Raw genomic sequence first — 19,740 nt, 5'->3', positions numbered from 1 at the left:
AAGAAATTACTGATGTTGTTGCCATCATCAGCACCACCACCGTCATCATCACCACCATCATCATCACTATTGTCACCACCACCATCATCAGCATCATTACCACCATCATCATGACTGTCATCACCACCATCGTCATCACCACCATCATCATCACCATCATCATCACCATCATCATCACCATCATCATCACCATCACCACCACCATCATCATCACCATCATCACCACCATCATCACCATCATCATCACCATCATCATCACCACTGTCATCAACACCATCATCACCACCATCATCATCAGCATCATTACCACCATCATCATGACTGTCATCACCACCATCATCATCACCACCATCATCATCACTGTCATCACCACCATCATCATCACCATCATCATCATCACCATCACCACTATCATCATCACTGTCATCACCACCACCATCATCACCATCACCACCACCATCATCACCACCATCACCACAATCATCATCATCATTACCATCATCATCACCATCATCATCATCATCATCATCACCTGAGAAGATGTCAAATAAAAGGTCCAAACACAGGAAGGAGTTGGGAATCTTGTATAGGTTCCTGGGCATGATTGGAGACACAAAGATTCACGTCTGAAGATCAGCAGGTTTATTGATCTGAAAATATAATCAGGATCACTAAAGGTCAGGGGCAGGACTAGGTCTCCGCCAAGGTCAGAAGCAGATATTTCCATCTTTCTTACTTCATGGTCCTTACTGTCACACCATGAGACAACTTTCTGTTTATCTGAACTGTGAGGTCATGGAGACAGATCCAGCTTATTTTGAATTCCAGCTCTGTATGCTTGGCATCTGCCATATAAATGTTGAATGAATGAATGAACAAAAGCCAAAAAATCATGGGTAGAACCTTAGTAAAGTGGAAAACTAGATTACCTGGAGTAGGAGAGCTCGAGTCTGTACTACCAAGCTTTACCCATAAACCCTAGCTTGTAAATTCCCTCTTGGACACCCAGGGAACCTGATACTAACCACTGAACCAAAGACTCTCCATCAAGAGAGAGAACCATTTTCTTTACTAAAACAATGAAACACGAACTCTCTCTCTCACTTTCTCTCTCTCTCTCTCTCTCTCTCTCCACACACACACACACACACACACACACACACACACACACACACACCCCTCACAGAGTTTATAAAGATAACAATCTAAAAGAATTGTTTGTAGTTCACTCCTGCCTGGTCCTGGGCATAAACCAGGTGACCTTTCCATGAATTTTAAAGGACCAGCATTCTGAATCGTTCATTGTGGTAGTTCCTGTTTTTTATAGCATTTCAAAAACAATTCCAAAGACCCCCAAGTGAAAGAAGTTCTTTAATATCCACTGAGTGTAAAAATGAATAATATTCATACTTGATGACAGAAGCCTTTGCTGAATTTTTCAATCTTTGGAATAAATTTCTGTTTTCTTCATACTAAGAAAACATTTTCATATATTTTAAAATCAGTCCTATGTGTGTAGAACACATTATTAATTAATTAGACTTTCAAACAATTTTCTTGGCTTTTGGACTTTCAGCAATGTCCCCAGGTTGGAACCAGATGATCTAGTTTAAATTCCAACTAACTGATTCTACTAACTAGCTGGTTAGGTAAAATATGCACACGTTCAATTTCTCTCATCTTGTTTTGTTTAACTGGGATGATCATTCCTGCCTGCCTCGCAGGTTTGTCATGAAGATGAAATGGGATAGCACATAAAGCACATGGCAATGTCCAGCGGAAGATGAAACTTCATCCTGGAAGACACCATTCCCCATCTTAGCCTCAGAGCAAGACTCAAAGATTCCTTAGTCTCTTTCCTTCTTACCCTCTAGGTTCCTGATTGTCCTGGGGTGCCTGATTCTGGCTGTCCTGACCACGTTCAAGGAGTATGAGACTGTCTCAGGAGACTGGCTTCTGTTACTGGTAAGACTGCATTCAGGGGTAAACACTTCAGTTGGGCATCCACAATAATGAAAAGGCAGTCGCCCTTGGGTACCATTATCCCTGACTGGTTGGGACTTCTTGTCATCTCCAGCCAAGTCCAGGCCCAAGGAAAAGCAAAGCCTCCGTTACTTGGTGAGGCCTGACATGGTCACATGGGGAATGAGGAATGGCATTCCTGGTAAGGATTTGCTATTCCACATTAGAGAGAGGGGGAAATAAAGTCAAAGCAAAAACCAACGTATGTTATTAAATGATAAAAACAGCTTCGCAGTCCTCTAAAACTTAACACAAAGGCATGTTTCATTCTAAAACGTGTCTGCTTTTTCTCCCTGGTATCCTACACTGTAAATTCCAAGGATCTCTCATTCTCTTCAAGGCCAGGTACAGAATTCCATTTATACATGAAACCTCTAAGTCTCCCCTCCTGGGGCCTCCATCTGTTCTCACTCTCTGTTTTCCATCAGCTGGTGTGATGGAGACAGAGCAGGGTTAGAATTCTTGAGCACGTCACCTAATGTACCCCTGACTCGATTTGCTCAAGTCTTTGCCTAAAAGATGTAAGGTCAGGTGAGAAGCAAATGCAGACATGGGCTGGGCCCAGCCTCAGCACCTGGCTGAGCGAAGGCTCCAGCAAGGGCTTGCTCTTTCTGTAGCCACAGGACAGCACTAGTCAATTGGCCCCTTGAATGACCACACTCTTGCGCGATTGGGAGTCAGCTCTGCCTCCTCAGGGTGACGCCAACTGCATGGGGTGAGGCCCCATCCTGCACACACGGAAGTGGTGTGGCCCCCTAGTTAGGACTTGTAAAATAGTGGAGCCTTCTTCTCACACTGGGCAAGCTGAGGCACGAGAGTCAGCACTTCTTTCTGAGAGCAGGCGTTTGCAATGGCATGACCCAGAGCTGAGACCTCAGTGGGGAATTCTTTGGAAACCACCAAACTCCAGGAACTAGGCTGCAGGGATTGTCGTGGAGCAGCAATGCCTCAGAGGACCCAGAGAAGTCACAAAAGAGAGAGAGGGGGGCGGAGGTGTTGGTGTCTGATCATCAAGGGAGGTGCAGGAGGAAAGAGGGACCCCGTGTCCTGGAGGCAATATTTTCTAGTGCTTAAGCACCTGGGCTCTACTGCCTAATTACTTAAGCCTGAGATCCCTTCTGCTCCACTTCATAGCCTTAAAAGACTTGTTTAACCACTCTGTGCCTTGGTTTCTCAAAATTTAAGATGAGAATAATATTATCAAACACTTTGGGGGCTGCCTGGCCCAGGAACCAGGCTTAATAACCATTGGCCACAATTAACAATGCCAGGATACAGGCACTCGGTGGAATTAATAGATTGTGTTTCACTGAGATCTCTCTTCAACCCAACTGCACTTCTTAGGGGCTTTTCGTTCATTAAAGGGACCCTTTATAATGATCCATTGGAACCGAAACAGAAAAAAGAACAAGTAATCACTGTGCCAGGCTTAACAGCGTTAAGGACAGTTAGCACATCGGAATGAAGACAGGAGCCCTCCAAACCGAATGGCGGGGATTGATCTGTTCTCCCCATCCCCTTCTGCACCCCCATCCCCAGCCATCCCCGCCAACGAGACAAGCAGCAACAACACAGAAACGGAGTTCTTCAGAACTTCCAGATAGAAATCACTAGCTCCCGGCAAGTGGGTCCCGGTTAATCAGTGCCTCTCCGTATGCTCTTCCATGCAGGAGACATTTGCTATTTTCATCTTTGGAGCCGAGTTTGCTTTGAGGATCTGGGCTGCTGGGTGTTGCTGCCGATACAAAGGCTGGCGGGGCCGACTGAAGTTCGCCAGGAAGCCCCTGTGCATGTTGGGTAAGTCCTGACCCTGAGCCTCCTGCCTCCTCAGTTCCCTTCTTGTCAGGCATTGTTTCTTTGAGAAAATTTTAAGCAGCTATTCTGGGAAATCACGTGGCATTGTAGAGGCCAGCCCAGCCCCTGACCCTGCCTCAATGAGAAGGGACGGCCTCAACTATCCAATCCTTACATTCCTTCTTCTGTGACTGGTCCTCATAAGGACTGCACAGGACAGGGATTCTTCATGGCGGGGGAGGGTGTCGCTCTTGGCATTTGGGTTGTAGAGCAGCAAGCAGGTCGCCGGGTACTGAGCAACCCCAGTCCCTGGACTTGTAGCACCCCCAGTCACGGTGAGGTTCAGAGTTACCCATACGTTTCCAGATGGGTTGGGATGGAGGCTGTAGGTCGGACACCATTGCTGGCTGAGAATCTACTTCCACAGCTTCATGTTATATCCATTTTACAGAAATAGAAACTGAGGCTCACAGAGCTGAGTCATTTTTCAGTCATGCCGGAAACAGCGGATTCCATGTGTGGTCTTGCTTCTTAATCCAAAAGTTGCTTTGAGAGGTGTCACCGGAATCCTTCTATTTGTGTGCAGGCAGTTTCAGAGTAGAGGAGGTGGAAGCCCTCACGGACCTATTGGTCCAGTGTAGACTAAAATCCATGGAGTCATAGAACAAAATATCCCTGAGTGATGGGTAGGAGTCTTGCAGCTTCAAATCCATGGAAGGTTGGAATTACAGGATCATAGAATGTCAGGGCTGGGAGGGCCTCCAAAGGCATTTAGTCCAACTTACCGTCCTGCCTGTTGCTCCATTCCCCAGCAGCAGCCGTTAGGTGGTCACCTAGGTTCTGCTTGCATGCCCCCAGTCACAAGGCGCTCACCTCAACTCCTCTGGCACTCTTCAAGTATTTGAGTCTAGACAATTTATTCCTCCTGTCTACTCCAGAAGAGTCTTTTACCAAGAAACACTGTCATCAATGGCTTCAACTTACCTTACATCACGCATTCTCAGCATCATACTCCCTCTCCTCTGAGCATGCTACCCATTCTTCACTTCATTTTTGAAAATTCATTCCCAGGACTGAACACTGAGAAGAGCTGGACCATGTCCTTTGTCCCAGATGCCAGGCTTCTCTTTGTGCAGTCTGGAATTGCATTGTCTTGCCCACTCCCGGCTGAAATCTCTGCCCTATTCCCACCTGCTGCTAAGGTTGGACTTCTGAGATATTTTTATTGTCAGAACTTTGAATGTAAGGAGGGTATGTGAGTGTCTGTGGTGTGTGTGTGTGTGTGTGTGTGTGTGTGCAATGTTGGAGGACATTTTTAAATGATTTTTTCATATTTCTTTCTTCTCTCTTCTTTTGCCCTCTTTCAGTATCTAATCCTGGCTTTCCTTTATTTCCTCTCTCCTTTTCTTCCTTCCAAGTCTTTTGGAAGTGCAATACAATTAACAAACTTATTTTTCTTCTCTGGCATGACCTATCCAAGGCTGACCTGAAGTTCTGAGTGTGTGGGTGATAGCTTTATGATGGATGGTGCCCACATTCAGAGACTCCTTCCCAGTTTTAGAACATCCTGACAGATGGAGCCCGGACCCCTGCAGGACAGGTGCCTCCCCCGTGGGGCAGTGTCCACTATTTTAAGATCAGCTGTGGTCACAGAGCCCCAGGTTCCCCCTCCACCCTCCCTCAGCATCACATGGTCCTTGGTTAGTGTTGCTATGTTTTCCAGTGTATTCATATCCACTTCTTCCATCATGTGGCCCTATGGGAAATGTTTTTCTGTGTTAGAGAAGAGGAAGGTTATCACACCTGTGAACATGATGGCCTTCATATTCAAGGCAGCCTAAGACCCTGACATTCTGAGTGAAGACAGATTAGACCTGCCTCTTGGAGCATCTTAGACTATAGTGTTTACTGCACATCTGACATTCTTTTGTTTTCTCTACAAGCATTATAGATGAATAGCTTTGCACAGATGATCTGAGAAGCCTGGCAAATGATGCAGATGTATCAGTATCCAGAGGTTTGACCCCTAGGTTTTTCCAAAGGCCAGGCACACCTGGAGAACACTTTTATAAGGTGGGAAAGGCATCAGCTTTTTTGGTAAATGTGCCTTGATGTGAGATGAGGAGGTTATTCCAAGCTCAGAGACCAGAACACACAAAGATATGGAGATGTATGCTCATCAAACTACACAGGCTTCTGGCAGATTCCCAGGAGCCAGATTATAGAGGGCTTTGCAGAGCTTGACCGTTTCCCAGTAGACAAATATTTCTTTAAGTGTATTTCTTGGATCTCTTGGAGCCCTTGAAAAAAATAGTTATGTGATCAAAATATTTTGGGAAAGTCTATACTTGTATAATTGAGAACCACAGTATATATTCACAGATTAAAGGCTCTGAGAAGTCCTGCAAACCCTATGAATATGTATGATTATTATGTTTCGATGTAAAATTTGATGAAACTAGGAATAAATAATACTAATAATTTTTAAAACCCATTTAATGGACTTTTTCCCAAATTTACTTGGCCATGTGGGCCTTTTAACTTGGTAACTCTCTGCAGGAAAGTGGGGTGATAATGGATATGGAAATTGACTGCAACAAGGAAATAGAAAAGAGATCAGTTCCTCCCTCTTTCATACTAGATGATTTGATGTCAAGAGCCTGCTTAACAATCTCAGAAGTGTCTCATCCCTTTGGTCCATATCTGAAAATGTCTGTAGTGGACATTTTCATGCCATCTCCTGATACCAGCATCCCACATCATAGGTGGGCCTTACTTCTTTGCACAGTCTGCCCCAAGGCCTTCTCTCCAGCTCAGGAAGATCACTAGGCCAGTGTAGCTCAGGTGTGTGGGGGCGCTGACAACGCGAGGGGTGGCTTTCAACCAGTAGGAGACAAGAAAAAGAGGTCTGGCCTCCCATTTTACAGATGGATAATCTTGGGAGATCTGTCTACAGCTCAAAGGACTCAACAGTGACCTTGATAACACCCCCTTACATTTTTTTTATATTGTCTCTCTCTCTTTCTGCCATCACTTCTGCTTCCTAAGATCATCTTCCAATACATTATTTGAACCCAAGTTCCTATCTCAAGTGATGCTTTTAGGAGAAACACCTATAGAAACAGCATCTCATCTGAGTTTCGGGCTTCATCTCCATAGATTGAGCAGCTGCAGATCTCCTCCGGACCCCAGAGTGAGTCTCAAGGACCATGCTGCAGGAGACCTTGGTAAATTGCTGCTCTGGGGTCAGAATTGAAGTGTGGCAGACCCGTGTCCAGTCCCAACCCAGCTACTTTTGGCCAGGTGGCCTTGGAAAGGCACTCAGACTCAGAACTTCAGTTTCCTCATCAGTCACAGGAGAATAATCCCACTTACCATGTGTGGTTGGTGTCAAAATTCAACAGCAGTGCTTAGATTGTCCCACTGCTTGGCACATGCTGATCTGCCAGCATATAGCACCTGTGATGATGCCATTGCTCTCGCTTGACCTTCCTTTGCCTCTTCCCTCCCACTCTGTCTGTCCTCTCTCCCAGACATCTTTGTGCTGATTGCCTCTGTGCCCGTGGTTGCTGTGGGAAACCAAGGCAATGTTCTGGCCACCTCCCTGCGAAGCCTGCGCTTCCTGCAGATCCTGCGCATGCTGCGGATGGACCGGAGAGGTGGCACCTGGAAGCTTCTGGGCTCGGCCATCTGTGCCCACAGCAAAGTAAGTGTGGTGGAGAAGTTACAAGACCACGTGGGCTTCCCACTCACCTGTGCCCTTCCATGACATCCCTTCCTTTACAGTGTCCCCAGAAGCCAGCCATTCTGCCACCCTTGACAATAATGACCAAGAGTAAGAGGAGGAGGAGGAACAGGAAGCAGCGGTGGTCTGGGGCATGAGCAGGTGTGCTGCAGAGAGCAGGAACAGGTAGACCTGAACTTAGGTACTGGCTCCACCGTATGCAAATTACTTTGGCCAAGTTGCTCAGCCCTCTTTGGGCTTCAGTTTTCTGACTTTTAAAATAGGGATGATGATGCCTGTTCCTTCAGATTTTTGAGAAGATGGAATGACCTCATTCAAGGCAACATGCAGTGGGAGGAAAAGGCTTGGGAATCACACAGGCTGGCTTGAATCTGAACTCTGCCTCTGTGACATTGGGGAGTTTTGATGTCTTGGTTTCTGCATTTATAAAATTAGAATAGTAATGCACTGACCTCATAGGGTTAGATGAAGATGAAATACATTGATATGTGAAGAGCACTTAGAAGGTACCCAGCTCACAGAAATTGTTCAGTTACAATTATGTAGAGCCCAGAGCACAGTGTGTACAGCTTAGTGCTTGACACGAACTAGCTCACCCCATGAATCAGGCACTACTGCCACCCCATTACACTGATAAAGAAGAAAACATAGAAAGAGGACGTACTTGCTCAAGGTCACGCAATTTGATACAAACCCTAGCAGTCCAGTTCTAGGGTCTGTATCCAGTGGTTTGCTGCTTACTATGGTGGTGCTCCCCTCTCCCAAGTAGATCAGAATCCAGGAGGGGTGGAATTCCGTCCATTCCTTCTCTGAAGTCCCATGTGGTTGAGCAGGTATGGATCCCAAGCAGCCAGAATCCAGTTGATCTGGATTCATGATACTGCCAGTGTTTCTTTCCTATTCTTAACCCAGGGCTTTGGTAGGACTTTGTTTTAATCCAGCTGCTTTAGCTGGATTCTGGAGGAATGAAGGAAAACCGCTGTGTCTCAGCTCAGGCAGAAAAAAATCCCGAGAGGAGAAATCAGGAGGAACCCCCGAGACAGATGTTCTTTGGGGGTACAAAGTCAAGTTTACCTTGCTTCCCAAGACAGTATTTTTTTGTGCCCACCGTGGTAGGCTTAATAGATGCTGTTGCTGCCCCACCTAGGTCCCCTTTTAATAGGAATCCTGTGACCATTTCCTCAATAATTACATGCCAATGTGTCACATGCACTGAAATCCCTTTCTCAGGTTCTGTTTCTGGGGAGCTGGACCTGAGGCACTGAGCCTTGGGCAATTTGGCATTAAGGAGTTTAGTTTTCCTTGTACGTGTTAACCTGACCATGCCGCCTGTAGCTGGACAGCTCCAAAACATACCCACACAATTCCTGGTTCTTTTCTCTCAGGGATGCACCTAGATATGTTGAAGAGGTGGTAGTTTCCTATGAGATCACATCTCAAAATGTGACCTTGAGAGTCAGTCAGCAACTTGGCTCAAAATTCAGCCCTGCTACGTTCCAGCCAGAAGGCCTTAAAGGTGTCATTCTATTTTTATGAGCTTCCTCAATGGTAAAATGTGAATCCTCCTGGATGCTTATGTGAGAAAAGGTGCATTTAAGTGCCGGGTAAGTCGTAGGTGCTGATTAATAGTAACATTTATTATGTCTGAGTATGCTGTTCCTCACACACCATACACATAAGTATAGACATAAAATTGAATGAAAGCATAAAATACCTGAGGATCTTTCAGCTTAGAATGCCATCTGTTTTATTTTTTGTTGTGATACCTCTGGCGGCAGAATAAGTGAGGTCAGGGCATCCTTTACAGGGCCCTTTCTTCCTCCTGACCTTCTATTTTATCTTTTACCAAAGGACACATTCATAACACCTCTATGGGTTCGGTCATAACCTGTATCCATGGAGCTTCCATCCATACCATCCTTGCTATTACTAACTCTTCATCCTTGCTATTACTAACTAAGTAAACCTTACTCTTGTTTACTTAGTTGCATGTCCTGGTCTATTATGTGATAATATCTATGAAATCTCAGGCTTTATGCCTTCTTTTGCTTCTTTTATATAGGCTCTAAATCAGTATTTAACATAAAGCTGCATTTCACTAGAGCTGCATTTAAAAAATGAGGATACTGGCCAGGCGCAGTGCCTCACACCTGTAATCCCAGCGCTTTGGGAGTCCAAGGTGGGTAGATCACGAGGTCAGATGTTCCAGACCAGCCTGACCAACATAATAAAACCCTGTCTCTACTAAAAGTACAAAAATTAGCAGGGCATAGTGGCGTGCACCTATCATCCCAGCTACTCAGGAGGCAGAGGCAGGAGGATCACTTCAACCCAGGAGGCAGAGGTTGCAATGATGGCCAAGATAGCACCAGTGCACTCCAACCTGGGCGACAGAGCAAGACTCCATCTCAAAAAAAAATTTAAAAAAAGAGGATACTAATGGGAGAAGAAGATAATTTGCCCATGGCCACCCCTAAACTGGTGGCAGGGCTGGGTCCCTGTCCACAGCCCTGTTCACTATGCAGTGCTGCATCTCACGCTGCTGCTTTCCTGGTTGTACTGAGCTTTCTCCTTGCTCTGCGCGGTCCTTCACAGACCCTAGTCTCCTGAGTCCTGAGACTTGTCTTAGAGGCAGCAGCCACTTCCTCCTGCCTTCTTACCTTCCTCTGAAGCCTCTTGAACAGTGATATTGAAGTGGCCCTAGGCTAGAAACCTTCCTCTCTCCCTGGAGCCGTATGCTTGTTCTGTTAATTAATGATGAAATAATTACCATGTGACTGATCCCATTTTACAGTGATGGAAGGTGAGGATCAGAGAAGGTGAGTGATTTGGCCACAGTCACAGAGCTGGTAAACTTGGACTCCAATGACTCCCCAGTGACCACTTTTCATGTCTGCTGTTCATTCTTTCAGGAACTCATCACTGCCTGGTACATCGGTTTCCTGACACTCATCCTTTCTTCATTTCTTGTCTACCTGGTTGAGAAAGATGTCCCAGAGGTGGATGCACAAGGAGAGGAGATGAAAGAGGAGTTTGAGACCTATGCAGATGCCCTGTGGTGGGGCCTGGTGAGTTACTACCTTGGAGGCCAACTCTGTGGGATTGACTGTCAGAGGCAGAGAGAGGGGGAGGGCATGACATGAGCATGCTCAGCCAGGCAGCTGCATTCTGCAGTCAGAGGTAAGAGCTAGACCTCTTTCCGCTCTGAACCTGCTAACAGGAGACTCTCCCTCAGGGTGTGCACTTGGAATTGACTTTTCTCTAGTGTTTATAAAAAGTGGGAGCTTAGAACAGCCTGGTTGCATGGTTGTTTAGGGACCTAGCCTTATTAATCACAGAGTATTATCAGCCAAGCCGTGCATGTGCAAACAAACCCAGTGACAGATACACACATGGGCATGCATAGACCTGTGTGCACACAACCCTGCACCCACAAGGACACACAGTACTAAAGCAGGCATTCGCTGAAGGCTTACTTTGCTCCAGAGCATCTCTCTGGGTGCTTTACTTTCACTAACGTACTTTAAACACAGACAACTTCTATCATTAGCTCCTTTTAAAAATGGGAAAACTGAGGTATGAAGAGATTAAGTAACTTTCTTTCAGTCAATAAGTGGATAATGTGGGATTTGAGGTCAGACAGGCTCTGGAAGCCACACTGTCAACTGCTCTGATAATCCTGCCTTTCACATGCCTAAGTACACATATACTGATAACATAAACATGTAAACACACACAGAAATATACTAAACACACCAGAACAGACACATGCACACACATTACACATGCACATATATATATATATATATATATATGCACACACACACACACAATACATACAGATATACTCATATATATCTATATATACACACACACAATACATGCAGATATACTCACAAGTACACATATATTCACACACATGGCTATACATAAGATTACAAATTTGCAGATATACACACACAGGAATGCTCGTGTACATACACATTTGCAATTATTGCAATGTTTGTTGACTGGTTGTCTAAGGTAGGAAATCCTTAACTTATAAACAAGTCTCAAGGCTTCCTCATTAGTTAGTAGGTACTTGGTGTCTTTTCTCCTAAGGGAACATTGTTATAAATGGGAGCATTGTCCAAGCTGGTAGAGAGGCTTGGAGGTAGAACTCAGCTGACATGTCCCTGATACTCCTCTCCAGGGAGTACTCCATGTCTGAACTCTTCTCTCTTCAGATTACGCTGGCCACCATTGGCTATGGAGATAAGACACCCAAAACGTGGGAAGGCCGTCTGATTGCTGCCACCTTTTCCTTAATTGGCGTCTCCTTTTTTGCCCTTCCAGCGGTAAGTATCTTTGATATATGACGTTCCCAGTGTGACTTGCTAGACCCCTTACAGCCTGGCTGCAGCTCAGCTTGCCAGTCTCATCTTCTATCCTCTCATGCCCTATCAGCTCTCTAGCCCTTCTCTTAAGCATGATGATCCTGCCTTTCTGCCACGGCCCCTGCTGCTTTCCTTTGCCAAAGATTTCTTCACACATCAACTCCTCTTTCAATGCTGCCTTCTTTAGGCTGAGTTAGTTGCCCTGGGCATAACTCTGGGGATCATTCTGTAAGGGCGTTTCTGGCCCTGTGCTAGGACTACACATTTCCAGATCTGCCTCCCCAGGAGGACTGTGAACTCCTTGGGTGCTGGGATTATATTTTTTATTCATGCATTCTCAGTGCCTTGCACAGAGCAGTCCTTCATATACATGAGCTCCCTTCTTTTGTCCTGTTACCTACTGGCTTATGTAAAAAAGAAAATTCCCTCAAGGAATAAGCCTTGACCTGTGATAGAATAACCTCCCCAAAGCCAAGTGTCCAGATATGTAATAATAACGAAAACAGATTGCGTCTGTTGAAGTCACTGTGTGCCTAAATCCTGCCAAATGCTTTACCCACATCATTTCATTTAATCTTCACGGCAACGTTATGGGTCGGGTGCTGTTTTTATCTCCATTTTTCAAATGTGACACCCGAGAGTTAATTGAGTTAGTAAATTTTCCACAGTCACAAGGCTATGGGGCTGTAGAGCCAGGAATCCCAAGTCCACTGGTTCTAAAACCTGGCTCTTAATCATGATGCTTGAAAAAAAACGTCTTTAAGTAACAATCTCCCTGCCACCCACTTCATCATCCATTCTTTCACTGGTGATGTTATTTCTCCATTCACAGCCCTACCTTGTCTGTTTTTCTTTTCTAAGCTATTTGACATTGAGCAAATGACCTTCCTGAATCTCGGTTTTCTCATCAGTGAGTCAGGGACATAGGAATGTTACAAGATCTTCAAGTTCTCTTTCAACTTGAAAAGTGTGTGTTTCTATCCGCTTAATCCACGGGCGTGTCTGACCTGAACGTCAAAACAGATCCCAATTCTGGGAAGTTCTGGCTATAGTAAAAGTATCAAACACCAGTTCAAGCAGCTAAAATATTTTTAAAACTCAGTTAACATTACTGGGCATCTATGTTGTGCAATACCTTTTGTTATGCAGTTTATACACATTATCTCACTCTTTTCTTAACAAAATCATGCATTAGGCATTATTATCCTACCTGTCTGTAGAAGACACCAGGATGTAGCAGGGCTAAGGGGCCCGCCCAGGGTCTCACACCTGCAAACTGGCAGAGTCAGAATTGAAATCCAGGTCTTCCTGACTTCAAGGCTTACTTAATCAAGTTCCCTATGCTCTTCAAGAGAAGGAAGGGCCCTTTCCCCCTTTCTTTGTACAATGTTGTCACCGCAGGGGCTTGGAGTGCAATTGAGCCCTACAGCCCCCATTACCCTGGCAATGGGGCGGGAATGCTAGAAGAGCATAGCTGAGGACTGACCGCCTGCCTCTCCCTCCAGGGCATCCTGGGGTCCGGGCTGGCCCTCAAGGTGCAGGAGCAACACCGTCAGAAGCACTTTGAGAAAAGGAGAAAGCCAGCTGCTGAGCTCATTCAGGTCTGTCTGCCTGGAAATGAACTGGAATGGGATTAAAATCCAGGCGTGTGCACACACTTGTGTGTGTGTATGTGTGTGCGTGTGTGCACATGTGAAGGGGACATACTCATGAACTGGGACAGGACCCAGGATTCTGTGTGTTTCTGTGTGTTTTATGTGTACCTGTATTTGTGTGTATTAGTGCACATGCTTACTTGTGGAGGGCTCCATTTCTGTTTCACCTGTTCTTCTGTGTACTGAAGGTGACAATCCCATCACTCTCTCATTCAGTTCCTAAGCGAAACAAGAAATAGACACAGAACTCAGAGATTAGTCCATCGGTTTTATTTATTTATTTTGAGGCTCTGTTGTCCAGGCTGGGGTGTAGTGGTGCGATCATAGCTCACTGTAGCCTCCATCTCCCAGGCTCAAGCGATCCTCCCATCTCAGCCTCCTGAGTAGTTGAGACTACGCTCATGCACCGCCACACGCACCACAATGTGCACCACCGACTTGGTTAAATTTTTAATTTATTTTTTATAGAGATGAGGTCTCAGTATGTTGCCCAGGATGGTCTCAGACTCCTGCACTCAAGCCGTCCTCCTGCTTTGGTCTCCCAGAGTTCCGGGATTACAGGCATGAGTCTTGGCACCTGGCCTCAGCTTTTTTACTGGTGGTGTGTTGGAGATGAGAATTTGGCTTGGACCTGGGGCCATACTAAGCTTTCTTCTGCTGCTTCCCCTCAGATTTGACCTAGGGACCCATAGGGAAGAATCAGCCTGAAGTCCAAGTGCTCAGCCAATCAGCTGCAAGGAGAGTGGTCTGTCTCACCTCTGCCAAGCAGAGAGCCCATAAGTCAAGAGAGAAGGAGATGACTTACATGTACAAAACATTAAACCACTTTTCCCGTTTGTCCTGCCCAGTAGACAACCATGGATCACAGACTGTTGGACATGCATCTGCCAGCCTTCCGTCTCCATCACTAGCCCCACATGGGCTAGGGGTTTTGGAGAGCAGTTAGAGGTGATGAGAGAGGCAGATGTGTTCCCTCTTCTACTTCAGAGAGACTTCCTGCTTTGTTTTAGTGGGCTGTGGGGAGGATGGGGGCACAGTGCATAGGAAAGCAGAGTGTCCTATCTACAGCTGCCTGCATGCAAGGGCACGGCCACTCACTCGTGAGCTTTGTCCAGTTGTAGCGAGTGTCCCTGTGGGTCTGTGTGCCTGATGGTGTGTGATGTCATCCTGCATATTGTGGTTTCTAGGCCAGTCCCACTTTCCAAGTGTCAGTCCCATTAACTCCCCACACCCCAAACATTAGAGCATCCTAGAGATTCTAGGATATTTGTGTCAAATCCTCCTCTCCTAAGCTCTCTCTTGCATCCAGAAATGGTAAAAAAAAAGACTGTCTGTTCTCATGTCTATTTGACTGAGAAGTCTCAGGGAACCTTCTGGAAAGAGTAGTACTTGTTTCTCTTTTATTCTATTTAATTTTTTACCTTTTTTGAGACAGGGTCTCACTCGACAATCCAGGCTGGAGTGCAGTGGTGCAATCACGGCTCACTGCAGCCTCGATCTCCTGGGCTCAGTTAATCCTCCCACCTCAGCCTTCCGGGTAGCAGGGACTACAGGCATGTGCCACCATGCCCAACATTTTTTCTTTTTTCTTTTTTTTTTTTAATTTTCTGTAGAGATGAAGGTACATTATGTTGCCCAGGCTGGTCGTCAACTCTTGACCGGAAGTGATCCTCCCACCTCCGTCTCCCAAAGCCCTGGGATTACAGGCGTGAGCTGTCACACTGGCCTTTAGTACTTGCTTCTTTCAGGGATTTTATGCCTAGCACCCTCTTCTCTCCCCCCAGTCCAGTTCATCTGTCCACTCACCACAACACCAATTATAGCTCCTATATGGTCAAGGAAGCTTTTTCTTCCCGAAGTAACTTCAGAAAACCAAGAACCTCATTTTTTCTGAATGTTGGCTCAGTGCACATTCAAATTCTTAGGAGTCAAGGGCTTAAATGTTGTTTGGATTGTGCAGGATTCTGTGTGAAAGTTTCAGGTGGTGCCTGCTCATTGCTGCCCCTTTTTTCTGCTCCTCAGGCTGCCTGGAGGTACTATGCTACCAACCCCAACAGGATTGACCTGGTGGCGACATGGAGGTTTTATGAATCAGTCGTCTCTTTTCCTTTCTTCAGGCAAGTGGCAACTCATCCAAATGCTCAGAGCATGACCAGCCGTCTCTCCTGTGGTCTGTATTTGTGTCTGTGGCCTCATGGTTCCCTGGAGAACACTCTTCAGGGCAGTGGTCTCCCATTTGGGCTGTACATTAGAATTATCTGGGAGCTTCAACAACTCTGGCTGGGCACTGTGGCTCATGCCTGCAATTTCAGCATTTTGGAAGGCCGAGGTGGGTGGATCACCTGAGGTCAGGTGTTCAATACCAGCCTGGCCAACATGGTGAAACCCCATTTCTACTACAAATGCAAAAATTAGCTGGACATGGTGGTGCGTGCCTGTAATTCCAGCTATGCAGGAGGCTTAGGCAGGAGAATGGCTTGAACCCAGGAGGTAGAGGTTGCTGTGACCTGAGATCCTGCCACAGCACTCTAGCCTGGGCAACAGAGTGAGACCCTATCTCAAAAAAAAAAAAAAAAAAAAATCCAGTGCCCAGACCACACCTCAGGTTAGTTGAGTCAGAGTCCCCAGGGCTGGGGCCCCAGCATCAGTATATTTGATGATCCCAGCCAGGGCTTCCTAGTTAGCCAGCATGGAGTGGCTGCTAAAGAAGGTCCGATCAATGTGTGGGCAGGATCAGTGGGCTGAGGAAGTGGGCAGCCCACACAGTGAGCCACCCTGGAAATCCTGAGTGCTTCTCCAACCTGGGTACGGCCTTTACCCACAGACTACTCTGGATTCCAGGAAAGAAAATGCAGAAGAGGACAGCAGGAAGAGTCCTCTAGCCACCCAGAGATGCTATGTTGTGCTCTCAGAGGTGGGAGATTGAACTAAAGATCTCAGAGAAAAATAAGAACCTTTTTCCATGCTCATGGAAAGGGAGAGGGAAATTAATATGCACTGGGTGTCTGGTATGCTCCAGGCATTAGAGTTCATATTTCATTTAATCCTCACAGATACCCTATGAGATAAGTCAGAAGATTTAAGGTGTAACAGACTCAATGGAGGCTTTGTGCAAAGGTAGATCCGGCCTCCATCTTCAGCAATTCTGATGGAAAAGTGATGGTAAATGCATCCTGAGCAGGAGCCCCTAGTGGGACTGAGGCAGTGACGCAGATTCCACACCTGGAGCTAGGCTGAATCGTCTGTACTCCCAAGCTCCTCTCAGAGAAGCCAGCAGAGTCAGGCTCTGACACTTTGGACATTATGACCAATGTCAGCCACATCTGGAGGCCTTCGAAGCCCATGGTCTTTTCACTACTTGGGCTTCTAGAACAAACTGCTTTGTTTTGGTTTTGATACTGGGGGCCTGAACTCAGATTGTTAAGTTTATGGGTAGTGTGCTGGACTCCTAGAACCCTTGACTTGGAAAGAAAAGTAGATGGACCGTTAGCCTCATAGCTGGGGCTAGAACCTGCTTCAAAGCAAGTTTCTGTCATTGTGTCCTCTGGTTCAGTGAACCCTCATACAACCCAATACTACTAGATAGGGGGTCTCCCCCTGTGCCCAACCACAGCTCCTCTGTAGACACACACAAACACAAACACACACACATGCACACACACGTGCTCACACACACACACTCATTAGCCTCAATTTCTCTTTCTACTCCTGTCTCTAGATTATGAAAATAGAAGAGAATTGCAACTAATTTTTCTGCATAAAACCTTCCAGTAAGTGACCATGACAAAGAAAAGAAAGCCCAAAACCTGACCATGACTTCCAGGACCCTGAAAGATTGGGCCTCTGCTCTCCACCTCCACACATCTCCTATCTTGCTTTAACTCCTCAAAATGTTCCAGTGGCAAGTGCCCTTTTCCATTCAGGGCACTCAGTTCACGAATATTTTTGATCTCCTTGTATGTATCAATCACTGGGTCAACCATGGAGGGTCACGGTCACAGGTGACTTGCAAAGTGATCTAACTGACTCTGAAGGCAATGAGAAGCCAGATAAGCCAGACAGTGACATAAGTAGATCCATGCTTCAGGAAGATAATAGCAAAGAGAGTGGAGGGTGGATCTATGGACTGAAGCCAAAGCAAGGAGATCAGCTAGCAAATATTGCAGGATTCAGAGTAAGAGGAAATGAGGGCCTAGACCAAGGCAAAAGCAGTTAGAAGGAAAGTAGAAGGAGGACCTGAAAGAGATCAGGCAAAATGGACCCATGACTTGTGGGAGAGTTAGAGAAGTCAGAGGAAGCAAGTCTTCAATAAATGAATGGCAAAGTTTGGATGTACTTAATTTTAACTAGACTTACTTGCTCAGAACATGACTTACATGTTTCCATTTGATTCTAAAGTGCTATGCTTGTTATAATCATTGAGGATTTTGGATAGCATGAAGCAGATCTTATTAGAATGGGCAGATGACTTCTTAAGAAAACACAATGACCTTGAACTCAAACAAGAACACTTTGGATGCAGGACCAAGACAATTTCCATTTGGTATGCATCCCAAGGTGTTGGCAATGGGCCCATTCTTTTGGCTTGATGTATTATAAATAAGGCATTGTCCTAGCTGGCAGAGACTTGGAGGAATACATTGTGCTGCAGACAGTTGCTGTGATATGAGAATGGTTTTTAAACTAAGAGAGTACATTTCTTTCTTTCTTTTGTTCAAGGGCAAAAGTATAGTGTCCCTAGAGAAATTTATTTAGCAACCATTCTGAAGCAAGGCAGTCCCTTGGGAAAATAATGCCCCTGAATTCCAACCCACCCTGCATGTTAATGGCAAAGAAGTATTTGACAAGTCACTGGTGTTTTCTCACCTGCCTCCTAAAGGTTTTCTTGTCTTTTGTTTATGCTTGTTTTAATGACAACTTTCTTGAGATACATTTAACAACCCATAAGAGGATTTTACATACCATAAATGGTACCCTTTTAAAGTGAACAGTTCGGTGGTTTTGAGTATATTCACAAAGTGGGGTATCAATTACCACTGTCTAATTCCAGAACAATTGCACTGTCCCAGGAAGAAATTGTCCCCATGAGCAGATACTCCTGGTTCTGTCTTCTCCCCAGGCCCTGCAACCACTAATCTACTTTCTGTCTTTATTTCACCTATTCCAAGCATTTCGTAGTATAAAGAAATCATATAATGTCTTTCTTTTATACATGGTTTCTTTCATTTTGCTTAATGTTTTCACATTTCATTCATGTTGTAGTCCGTATCAGACCTTATTCCTTTTTATAGCCAAGTAATATTTGATTATATATACCACCTTGTGTTTAATGATTCATCAGGTGTTGAAAATTTGGGCTGTTTCCACTTTTTGGCTTTTGTGAATAATGCTACTATGAACATTCACATACACGTTATGTGGACATATGTTTTCAACTTTCTTGGGTATATGCCTAGGAGTAGGATTGGTAAGTCTATGTTTAACTTTCTGAGGAACTGCCAGACTGTTTTCCACAGTGGCTGCACCATTTTAGATTCCTGCCAAAGGTTTCGAAGGATGAAGTTGTGTAGCCCATCTGCAACGTGACGCCATATCACAATTTCCAGCTTAGTGTAGTTCTTTGTTAATTTGCAAGTATCTATGTGTTTGGGGCTAGTAGTGATGGATGATTGTGATCTGTTCTTATTTTTATTTTATTACAAATTATAATTACAAACTCATTGTTTTGGAATTGCAAAGAACTTCAAAGAGTGCCAAGTCTGAATTCAGTTTTCTGTGAGAAGAACCTGAGAGCCTCCAGAAGTTCAGAAACCCCAGAGGAAGTTCAGGCCACATATCTTGTTGGACATAACTGAGGGAAAACCCAGGTCTTCTGTCTGCTGGCCAGTGGAGGCTGAATGCACCTAATACAAGTTGATCATAAGAGTCTGAGGGGGTACAGGAGGATGCTGGGGTAGGAATGATGGCAGATTATACATTCTTATATACAAGGAGGGATGAGGGAAACCGTTAAAAATCGGACATTGATTTTATCAACAGAGCATGTGCAGTGCTTTATTCCCTGAAGGGAGAGTGGAATTATGTCTGACTTTTCATTTTCTGTGGCTCCACTGTTCAATATGGTAGCCACTGACCATGTGTGGCTAGT

The 19,740-nt window shown here is 45.3% G+C and overlaps 1 protein-coding gene across 1 annotated transcript in view; it reads left to right on the top strand.

Moving 5' to 3' along the window:
* The window catches only part of KCNQ3 (potassium voltage-gated channel subfamily Q member 3), a 350,151-nt gene that overhangs the window by 286,139 nt on the left and 44,272 nt on the right, over nt 1-19,740 (top strand). The window contains exons 2-8 of the mRNA XM_032253747.1: nt 1,875-1,965; nt 3,693-3,819; nt 7,350-7,522; nt 10,474-10,629; nt 11,788-11,898; nt 13,443-13,538; nt 15,615-15,709. Of these exons, the coding sequence (XP_032109638.1) occupies nt 1,875-1,965; nt 3,693-3,819; nt 7,350-7,522; nt 10,474-10,629; nt 11,788-11,898; nt 13,443-13,538; nt 15,615-15,709 (849 nt within the window). The remainder of the gene's footprint in view (nt 1-1,874; nt 1,966-3,692; nt 3,820-7,349; nt 7,523-10,473; nt 10,630-11,787; nt 11,899-13,442; nt 13,539-15,614; nt 15,710-19,740) is intronic.

The sequence above is a fragment of the Sapajus apella genome, unplaced genomic scaffold (genome assembly GCF_009761245.1).
Source record: "Sapajus apella isolate SASKATOON/1434 unplaced genomic scaffold, GSC_monkey_1.0 scaffold3, whole genome shotgun sequence".
Classification (NCBI taxonomy): domain Eukaryota; kingdom Metazoa; phylum Chordata; class Mammalia; order Primates; family Cebidae; genus Sapajus; species Sapajus apella.
Note: the sequence above shows the minus strand (reverse complement) of the source record. Positions and strands in the feature narration are given on the sequence as shown.